Source organism: Primulina huaijiensis, chromosome 8, assembly GCF_012295235.1.
Source record: "Primulina huaijiensis isolate GDHJ02 chromosome 8, ASM1229523v2, whole genome shotgun sequence".
Classification (NCBI taxonomy): Eukaryota; Viridiplantae; Streptophyta; class Magnoliopsida; order Lamiales; family Gesneriaceae; genus Primulina; species Primulina huaijiensis.
This window is the reverse complement of record NC_133313.1, coordinates 4509172-4520519: the sequence shown is the minus strand read 5'-3', so window position 1 is coordinate 4520519 and position 11348 is coordinate 4509172. Positions and strand designations below refer to the sequence as shown.

At 34.7% G+C, this 11348-nt stretch overlaps 1 protein-coding gene across 4 annotated transcripts; it reads right to left on the bottom strand.

Moving 5' to 3' along the window:
* LOC140982227 (uncharacterized) lies at positions 1–5433 on the bottom strand. Of its 4 annotated transcripts, none has more exons than XM_073448655.1 (6): positions 2727–5428; positions 1523–2646; positions 1308–1437; positions 918–1211; positions 739–840; positions 1–640 (listed from the first exon to the last, which is right to left on the bottom strand). In XM_073448655.1, exons 4-6 carry the CDS (start codon positions 918–920, stop codon positions 362–364), a joined length of 384 nt encoding a protein of 127 aa, XP_073304756.1. In that variant the 5' UTR covers positions 921–1211; positions 1308–1437; positions 1523–2646; positions 2727–5428; the 3' UTR covers positions 1–361. The 4 variants fall into 4 exon arrangements, with proteins under 4 accessions (XP_073304756.1, XP_073304755.1, XP_073304758.1 ...); XM_073448654.1 differs by having other exon boundaries at positions 2–640; positions 1523–1578; positions 3910–5433; XM_073448657.1 differs by having other exon boundaries at positions 3–640; positions 1523–1578; positions 2727–5429.
* Positions 5434–11348: the final 5915 nt, after the last annotated feature.

Below are 11348 nucleotides of genomic sequence, written 5' to 3'. Positions count from 1 at the left end.
CATAATAAAATCACATCAAATTAAAATAAACACCTTCACTCCACCTATTAACATTAAAAACATATTAATCCATCCATATCCAAAAATATCAACACATCCCCCTGCTTACTTACAAAATCAGTAGCCACATTTCCAAAAATACTAGCCACATTTCAAAATGAATCATAATTCAATGACCAAAATATGGAGACAAAGTGACTTCAATACTTACAAAAAAAGCCTATTAACCATGACATATCTAAGGGGACTATGGTTGTGTGCTATCATCATCATAATCTCGAGCACTCGAAGAAGAGATGGATTGAGGGTCAATAAGTGCATGCTCCATCAAGTAACGAACCTGCTGCCTCAAGCTATTCAACTACCTTGTAAGTTCCTCTACTTTAGAAGTCGCAGCAGCAGCTTCAGCTTTAGAGGCAGCCACATCCATAGAGTTAGCACGTGTGTGTGTTGCACGTCCCGAAATAGCTTCGGGATACAACACCTCAGCCTGCGAGCCAACACCATACAATTTTCTCTTTTTAACCCCACCAACAGCCAATATATAGAGTTCATTTTGAACTTCTGGGGTTGGATTCTGTTGTGACTCACAATCAGCATCAAGTTGTGATGCTTCAAGAAACCGAGCATTCATCTCGGCCTAGGATAACAAAGAGAAATTAATTGATTTACAACAATTGCATCATTCACAGATAAAAATGCATAATTCAACAATCTTTCTCATAATATAAGACTCACATCAAGAGCCTTTGACCTAGCATCAACCCATGTACCATCTTTTTTCTGATACATCATTTTGAATAACTCATAAGCACTTGCATCACGGCCCAACTCCTCACGCTTCAAAACCAACGATGCTTAGAAATTTATATATATGCATTTTTCATTGACATATTATAACAAAAATTTAAAATTACCATTTTAATATAATGTTGAATAAAACAGCGAGAACCTCCAATGTGTTTAACCACCCATATTCCTGGCCCTTCAGACTCTGTATTCTTATTATTTTTAGCTTTTTCTGACTTATTCTGCCACTAAGAGGAACTCCAGATTTCCTTCCACTTGTTCCAAATTTGGATATTAACCCCAAGTGGGAGTTTAGGCTTTGTACGCCAACTGCAAAGTGTTTTCCTATACTGATCAGCTGCAAGTGTTTTCCATGTAGCCCTAATATGAGCATCATGATCAGGATGCCAACGATACGATTTCTGCAATTCAAAGCAACTAAATAAATATTTGAATTTGCATAAAATTTTTAATTATTGATTTCAAAGCAACATATAATATTTAATAATTAATCTTACCACGAACTCGCCCCAGTAGTATGCCTTTGTCGCAGCATCCACATATCGCCATGTGTGACCCCCCATGCACTGTTTCTCAGCAAATTTATCAGTGATAAAGGCTGAGACTGCATGCCTGTCTGGTAAGAATCTACAGCACATAGATCATATAATAATTAAATAGAATAATAATAAAAAACTTTCAATGTTAACATAAACAAAGCAGTGTGACTTACTTGCCACCTAAGGCCACAATCAAGATCCTAGAATCATGGGAACCTTCTGAAGCCATCTGAGTAATTTTTTTAAGATGAACAAACTCAAATACATGTATACAGACAATCATCATGCATGATATGAAAACTAAAATACATTAAAACCAAATATAAATATTAACATCCACATACAAATTTCTCGAGTATATGTGAACGAAACATTCATAATCATAGCTACATAAAACTTATCAACTTAAACATCATCATTGGAGTAGGCGCATCATCAGTTTCACTTTCATCACCTCCAGATGATATAAAAATTTCCAATTCATTTTCATCAAACTCATCTAATTCATCTATCTCCTCATACAAGATTTCAACATCTGTTAGCACATGAGATGTGGTTATATCCTCAACATTGATGATATGCTGTCCAATTTCCTCATTCTGGAAAGCTTCATTATCTACGGACGATACAACATTGGGAATAGGTGCTTGAATAGATGATCTTGGTTGCATCTTACACACTGCCAACCATTCATCAGTTGACCTTTTCACATTTGGGTAAGTGACATAAACAACTTGAGCAGCTTGGACTGCAAAAATGAAAGGTTCACAGATGTGAAGTCTTTTGTTCTTGTTAACATCAAATAGTTGGTATTTTGGATGATGTCTTGTTCCAGTTTTTGGTGTTGGGTCGAACCACCCACATTTGAACAAGACAATACGCTTTATAGGCAACCCTGGATATTCCACTTCGATTATCTCTTCTATGTTACCGTAGTAATTGATCTCATTGTTTGTGTTGCCCGAAACTTTTACAGTAACTCCAGAATTACTAGTAGATCTTGTTGCACCGTGACGTACTGTGTGGAATCTGAAACCACTGACAAAATATCCACTATATGATTTAATTTTACGTAATGGACCGAATGCAATATTTTCTAGACATTTGCTATGCATGTAAAAAGTTAGAAGCCAACAATATTTTCAAATGGAACACTTAATATTTTACAGTTGAAATGAATAAAGATATATGTATTACGTATTGTTCAAACCATAAAGCAAATTCCGTTTGTAGCCTTAAATCCATCTCACGTGAGTTAATGGATTGATTATTCAACTGTAACTCAGACTCAAAAATGCTGCAATTAATAAAACATTCGTCAACATATGTAATGGTTATAAACCTCAACAACAAAGTATCAATGAGCTTAATTTTCACCTGACATAGGGTTTCACCTCTTCACAATTGAGCAGTATGTATGTCCGTGCTGCATGGTACTCTGTGTCATCCAATCGTCTGGACCTAGAAGCACCCATTGGTCGATCATTGAAATTAAATATAGAAACATTGGAAACGTCTCCAGCTTGTGAATTATCCCCTTCATCATTACGTGATTGTTTCCTCAAATGGGTCTTCACACTTGCTCTAAAGTAATGAGTACAAAAATATGATGCCTCTTCAACTAAATATGTATTAGAAATTGATCCTTCCACTCTTGCTTTGTTACGAACATTGTTTTTCAATCTTCGCAGAAATCGCTCAAAAGGATACATACATCGATATTGAACAGGGCCAGCAATTCTAGCTTCATAAGCTAAGTGCACAGGAAGATGCTCCATACAATCAAAAAAACTTGGAGGGAATATTCTTTCTAGTTTGCAAAGTATCACAGGAATATCATTCTCCATACGAACCATGTCAGAACATCTTATGCTTCTTGCTGTAATGTCTTTGAAGAAAAAACTTAACTCTGTTAGAGCTTGCCACACATTATTTGGAAGCAATTCCTTGAAAGCAATTGGGATTAATCTTTGCATGAACACATGACAATCGTGACTTTTCATTCCAAACATCTTCAATTTAGCCATATCAACACATCTAGACATCTTAGATGCATATCCGTCCGAGAAATTTAAATTTCTCAATCAGTTGCACAATACAAATTTGCTATGCTTATCCAATGTATAGCAAGCTTTAGGATATATGTTAGATATGTCATCTCGATGTAATTCTGGCCTGTTGCAAAATTCTTTTAGATCTTCTCTCGATTTTGCATTATCTTTTGTTCGGCCGGGAACATTAAGAATGGTATTAAATATGTTCTCAAAAACATTTTTCTCGATGTGCATAACATCTAGATTGTGTCTAATCAGATTTGTTCTCCAGTACGGCAATTCCCAAAAGATACTACGTTTTCTCCAACCGCATTTACATCGTCTTACAATTTCTGAGTTCACTTCAATAGCCTCTGGTTCGATCACACTACGAAACTCGTAACTTTCAAGTTCTTCAATAATTTCATCCCCGGATTTTATATGTGGAGGAGGTTTTTTCACTTGGTGATATTTCTTGAACCATTTAATATTTCGTCTGAAATTATGATCCAATGGTAAAAACTTACGATGGTTATCGAACCATGATGTTTTACCACCATTCGGCAATGTGAAAGCATCAGAGTTTTCCATACAGTAAGGACATGCTAGTTTACCGGCGATACTCCATCCAGATAACATTGCATATGCAGGAAAATCACTAATTGTCCATAGCAAAGAGGCACACATAGTAAAATTTGTTTTCACGTGAACATCATATGTCTTTGCCCCAACTGACCAAAGTTCATTCAATTCAGCGATAAGAGGTTGCAAGAACACATCTAACTTATTCTTAGGATTACTAGGTCCGGGAGCTATAACTGTCAAGAACATGTATTCAACTTTCATGCACATCCATGGAGGCAAATTGTAAGGTGTTAGTATAACTGGCCATGATGAATATTGTTGTCTTGACTGACCAAATGGTTGAAAACCATCAGTTGAAAGTCCTAGTCTGACATTTCGAACCTCGAGTACAAAATCTGGATGAGTTGTATCAAAATGCTTCCATGCAGGTGAATCAGAGGGGTGACACATTGCATCTCCATCTTGTACATGCTCACTATGCCAACGCATGTGCTTCGCTGTTTCTACAGATGCATACAACCTTTGCAAACGTGAGGTTAGAGGAAAATAATACATTCTATTCCATGGAACTTTTTTTTTCTTAACCGTTCGACGTAAACTAGGTTTGTAATGTGGATGCCCGCAAAACCTACATTCTTGTAAATCAAAGTCATCTCTCCAATAAATCATACAGTTGTTGCTACAACAGTCAATCTTTTCAACCGGCAAACCTAATCCTTTTATTAATTTTTTTGTGTCATAAAAACTATTGGTCATGCAATTTTCTGTGGGTAGCAATTAGGACATAAGCTGACACAGATCATCGTAACATCTTTCTGAAATGTGATGTTTAGCCTTCATGTTCAACAATCTAGCAATGACTGACAACTGTGAATGACCATTCGGATTACCTTCCCAAATCTCGGTCTCGGATGTCGTAAGCATCTCATATAGGTTTTTGGCAGTCTCATTTGGACTTTGGGGCTCATCTTCTATGTTAATAGAGTTATAAATATCATGAACCATATTTTGCATGTGATCAACATGTTCGACATGTGCTGATGATGATGGACCAATCCAATGTTCAACTTCTGGAGTTATATCGGTTTCACCGTGATGGTGCCAACGATAATAGCCTGGTACAAAGCCATACCTACATAGATGTAATTTGACTACCTCTTCGTCATGGTAAGCTCTGTTTCTACATCTCCGATGATTACAAGGACAACGCATTGTTTCACCACACATGCTTTCAGGATGCATCTTAGCAAAATTCACGAATTCTTCAACACCATTAAAGAAGTCATTAGTTATGAACCCATTTTCCAACCTATGGTACATCCAAGATCTTGTATCGTTCATGGTTTAATTAAAATGCCTAACACAATTGCAAGATAATTATTAACAATATTTACATAATATATACATTTGTAAAGTAATAAAATGATATTAAAAAAAGAAGAGAATATATTAAGTCAACAATTCTTTAGTAGTCAAAGATATTTCATCATTTACTAGTCAACAAATAACCATTTATAATATAATCATCCCTCCTAAAAATAAGAATTACAAATGTATATTGTTAGTATAAATCGTCCATTCTGCTTTGCTCTGCCGGTAGCATTAAACCACAAAATGACTAATTAAATTGAACTTAGAAACTTACAGATAAGAAAATAAATAAGTTCCCGCGAGAAACATAAAACAAAAGCCATATTCAAGTTTCTACCCCTCACCAGTATTTCATTTAATCCTACATTTTAGTTAACTACGAGTCCAGAATGCTTTATATCTGTACCTGTCTATTTGTCTTACCATATAACTTTTGGACCAGGAAACAACATAAACAGTACATGCAATACNTAGGCAATAATCGGCGTTGGTGGTGGTCATAGAACTGCAATTTAAGAAAAATGAATATGTTAACTGGAATTAAAAAAAATGAAGTACCAACTTTGGTTGCAGAGACAAAAGAAGGAGGGAATGAAACTGGTAAGGCATCTCGGTCGCGAGGTGGGTAGTGAAAGACCTAGAATTTGGGGGAACAATGAATATGTAAATAGATAAACAAAAACCCATACGTAGCAAATCTATTTTCAAGTGTGATGGAGGAGCTTCTCGGTCAACGTGTGGGGACGGTGAAAGGGGTGACAGACCTGAAATTTGAGGTAAAAATTTGTGTAGTTTTTTAACCAAAATTTTTGAAATAAAAAGCGAAGGGATGCACAAGACTTAGATGATTAATCAAACCTGAGAAGAGCTACCGAGGGAGGTGGAGCCTGGAGGAAGAATGATGAAATCCTCTGTGTACAAAAAGTAGGAAGAAAAAACAAAGGCGCGAAGAAGACGTGGGAATTGTAGATTTTCAAGGGTTACATTGACGGAAATTTGTTTTATGTCCTTAATTAATGACATATATAAATTTCTAACCTTTAATTAACGATAATTTAAAAATTTTTGTTGTTAATTAACGACTAAAAAACTATTTGTCGGTAAATTAACAACATTTTTTAAAAATCCGTCGTTAATTGTGACAGAAAAATAAATTATGTCGTTATATTATATTTATGACATATTTTTTATTTCCGTCGTTAATTAATGACAACATATTTAATTTCCGTCGTTAAACACAATTTTTCTTGTGGTGTGATAAGAATTAAAATAATAATCTAAATCAATGTTATTATAAAAATGACTACGTCTATTGTGAGACAGTCTTACAAATCTTTATTCGTGAGACGAATCAATCATGCTCATATTTAAAATGAAAATTAATACTTTTTACATAAAAAATATTTTTTTTCATCAGTGACTCAAATAAAATATCTTCATCACAAAATTGACATGTGAGATCGTCTCACAAGAGTTTTTGTATATAAAAATAATATATCATATTTTTTTAAATTAATTATCAATTAACTATATTTTTCAGCAGATCATAAAGTATTCAATAACAAGAATATATTATTTCAGAAAATATAATTTCTTATACACTTATGAATTGATTCTATGGTAATTTATTTAAGTTATGTTAAAATATATCATTTTAGGAAATATAATTTATTATCCACACGCGTTGTGTGTATTTTGGTTGGTTACTCACATTCCATAATTTATAAGATAATTTCATCAAGTTGTTGAATTGATATTAGTTAAACGGAACAAGTATCTCAACATGCAATGGGCTGCAACAGAGAAGTCCAGATTCAATATTGTTTGGGCTTTGGAACACTAACCCAACGGGCTGAAGCATATTATGGACAGTAAGGGTAAGAAATCAAGGTAAATCGATGTTGCAATCTGAAAGACACTTAAATTTTATATTACGGTAAATTGACTACAATCCAAAACTAGCTTAATCTTATCCAAATCCTTACCAAGTTTAAATAACATCTTTCCTCATCCAAAAATTATCGTTAAAACCCCATAAATTCTTATTAAAAATCTTATGAAAATAGCGACATACCCTTTTTTTTTTAACAGAAAAAGTGTAGATTTTATTAAGAATGTAAATCTTCATATACAAGCTTTGTTAGTCGAACAGAAAATTTATCAGAGACCCATAAAAAAAGTAAAGGAGAAGAAATATAAAATTTTTCTAGAGCATATGCTACTTTATTAGCTGTTATCTTGATATGGAAAAACGTCGAAACTGTTGGATCCTTTAAAAATTCTTTATTTTCAGCCGCACAAGTGCCGATATATCTCAAATATTTATGTGGCGATGTGACTGTCTGCACTTCCAATAGAGAATATGTTGTTACCTGAACATTTTGTAATCCCTTTTCAATCAAAATCCATATTCCTTCCCATAGAGTTAGTAGTTCTATATGTGTCATTGAGAGTGGTCGTGTAACCTGCTTCCCAAAAGCTAGATTAAGTGATTTCCTTGATGGTCCCGTAGAGCACCTCCAATGGCATGTAAATTCAAATGTTGGTTGACATAGGCGTCTACGTCCATACACATGATTTGGATCGACATTGTCTGCCAACTGGAAACTGCCCCATCACTACTGCATTCCAGTCTCTGTGTTTCAAGTTTGTTAGTCATCTGGAATTTGTCAAGAAAGACCTTGCACCATTCAGTGGGTATAGTTGTTTCTTTCTTTCCATATTCCTCCAAGTGCAAATGACCACCTTCTTGAATTCTGCTCTCCCAAACTCATGCATCAGAAGGTAACAAATGTCCTTCGAATCCATTCCTTGTAGTCGAGCGATGAGATGATAAAACTCCGTTCATTTCCAACTATTTTTACGTGTAATGCACGAGAAAAGTGCATGGCTCAATGTTTTCCTTTCACAATTGCAAATAGGGCAAAGACATGAAACTAGAACATGGTGAGTCAATAGATTCCAAGCCGTTGAGATCGAGTCGTGAAACAATGTCCACCACCAGGGGCGTAGCCAAGATTTTAAAATAAGGTGGGCTGGACATTGAAAATGTAAATATTATTTAATGTATTTTTTAATTTTTTTTGTTATATTTTGTATAATATTTAGTACTAGATAAATTTTAAAAATCATCTTAAGAATTTAATATATTAAGATACATGATAAATATCATTTATAATAATGAACTTTTAAAATAAATTCATAGTAAAGTAAGTAAAAAAAGTTGAATGTACATATGACATTATTCATTCAAATAATTTAGTTATACCATTTTGTACTCTAATAATTATCACTTAATTTGATTATTATTTAGTATTTATATATTTTTAGTTTATTCAATATATTTATGTAAATACATATTTATAATCAGAACAACACAAATATATATATAAAGTGTAGAATTAGAATGAGTAAATATATAAATTAAGATAACCACATAGTTATAGAATAAGCTCAAATGCTAGATTATTTAAAACTCATAGAAATCCATGTATAAAAATTTTGTTCAGAGACTAAAATTCCTAAAATACATAACTATATATACACAATAATCCTGAGACTAGGCTGGGATAAAGCCCACCCTAGCCTCTAGTGAAGCTACGCCCCTGTCCACCAGTAAATACGAAATTTCGGGGGAAGGGATATATAACGACCATGGGTTATCCCTGAAAGAGGATCGGTTACGGTGCCCGAAAGCGCAACGGAAGCTTCAAATTAATTTTCTTACAAGAAAATCGAGCACCTCATATACTAGTGTGTAGCAAATACAAAAACACAAAATGTCATACATAGGGTGTTTAAGAAATTACCTATCAATCTCAAAGGTTGATGTTTGGCTCCAACTAAAGTGTAAACACCTTAGCTCTTCAAAGGATGACCCAATCTACAAGCTTCTTTGCTTCAAATTAGGCCCACCACCAACTAGGAAGATCCCCTCATATTTTGCACTAGAAAAATATGAGGATTTTTCAATGAGAAGTGGGTGTTTCCTCATTAATTTGAAGAACAAAATTTTTGAGAGAAAAGTAGGAGAATTTCGGCCAAGCCTTGGAGGAGGAGAGAAGGATTAATTTTTCTTGGTTATGGAAAAAGTTAAAGTGTGTCCAAAAGGCATGCATGCCTATTGACTCAAAAAGTTATCTCCAATCTTTCATCTCCCAAGCATGCAATTCTATTTGGGTTTGTAACAATTACAAGGCCCATTAACTTTTATTTTAAAATCTCAAACATATTTGAGCTCAATTAAATTTTATTTGATTTTACTCAAGCCCACTAGTTTAATAATTATTTCTAATTGGGCTCTACAATACTCAATGTTATTTAATTAATTCAACACTTGAATTAATATAATTATTTGACTCTACTAGGCCCACTAGTGTTTAATTAATTCAACACTTGAATTAATTTAATTAAGTCCACAATATGTTTATGAAAATCACAATTTTCAAATACATTATTCATTTGGCCAACTTTTAATTTAGGAACACATTCATAAATTAAAAGTTACATTCCCCTCATAGAAGTCATACTTCTATTTCTCTTTACGCTTATAAAATCCTTTATAAGCCATTCAACACATTGAACTATTTTACTTCTCAACGGGATCTAGAAAGCCAGTACTTGTGTGGTCCTCAATGGTTCATTGATACAACTAGCCGTGGGTTCACATCTCCATGTGATTCGGACTAAACATGTCCTTATTTGAGCATACCCCAATTGTTCCATTCTTACTTATCAACTCCTTGATAACAAGAACGTCAGAACTCAAGTATAATAGTACCCAACCAATCAAGTTAAACGCCTAGCAGCATCGCTTACATGATTCTCTAGGTATCAAATGATAGTGCATGCAAGAACCATTCTATTATGGTTAGCGTACAGTACGGTCCCTTCATCTCATATATCCTGACCGATTCGACAACCATTGGTATATCGAGAGTTGTCAATGAATCGATACTATGTGTCATATCGTAGTTGCATCGATGGTGTAATCTATGAAACCCTTTTCATAATTACCACCATACTCTGATCAGAGATTTCAAACTACATACTCATGAGATCACATAGGATATCCATACCCGAAGGTAAGCGGTGAACCCCCGACTACAATGCATCGACTCCTATATGTTTCGACAAACCACCCAACCTTGCCACCTGATGACCCCATTAGAGTCGGTAAACAAGTCAAAGTGTAATGCTAGCACATAGAGTCTCAATGTTGTCCCGGGTCATAAGGACTAATGGTGTACAACCATAAACTAGGACGTTTCCACTCGATAAGTGAGAACCACTTGAAAAGTTCTTTATGGAGGGTTGTTCAGTGCACTCTACCAGGAGCACCTATCTGCATGTTCGGACATCACAATGTCCCCTACCAATGAAACATGGTACTCACATCGCAGATACTAGTCTCAAACTCGAGCGGCCTATATCCTTCTTAGTAGTAGCTGAATCGACTAGGAACTGTTTAGAATATACAGTATTGTAAATATGAGTTTCATGATACTCATCATATGAGCATCTCATATTCTTTCTACTATTTGTATATTCAAGGACTTTATCTATGCAACTAGCATGAGTATACAGATAAAGAAGTGCCAAAACAATAATTTCAAATGTTATTAAAATAAAGACTGTTTATAAATAGATTTTCATTGTGAACACTCGGCCAACACTTGGCTCGACGTCCACCTACTCTAACAATCTCCCACTTGCACTAGAGCCAACTACCCATATGCTTCAAACCCATCGATTCGCGATGCTTCTCGAATAATGGTCCAGGTAAAGGCTTAGTTAGCAGATCAGCAACATTATCTGCGGAGCCGACTTTGTCAATCAACACTTCTCCTCTTTCCACAATCTCTCGGAGGATGTGGTACTTTTTCAATACATGTTTGGACTTCTGATGAGACCTGGGCTCCTTTGCTTGAGCTATAGCTCCCTTGTTGTCACAAAACACCGGGACACGAGTAACTCCATTAGGAATGACGCCCAACTCTTGGACGAAATT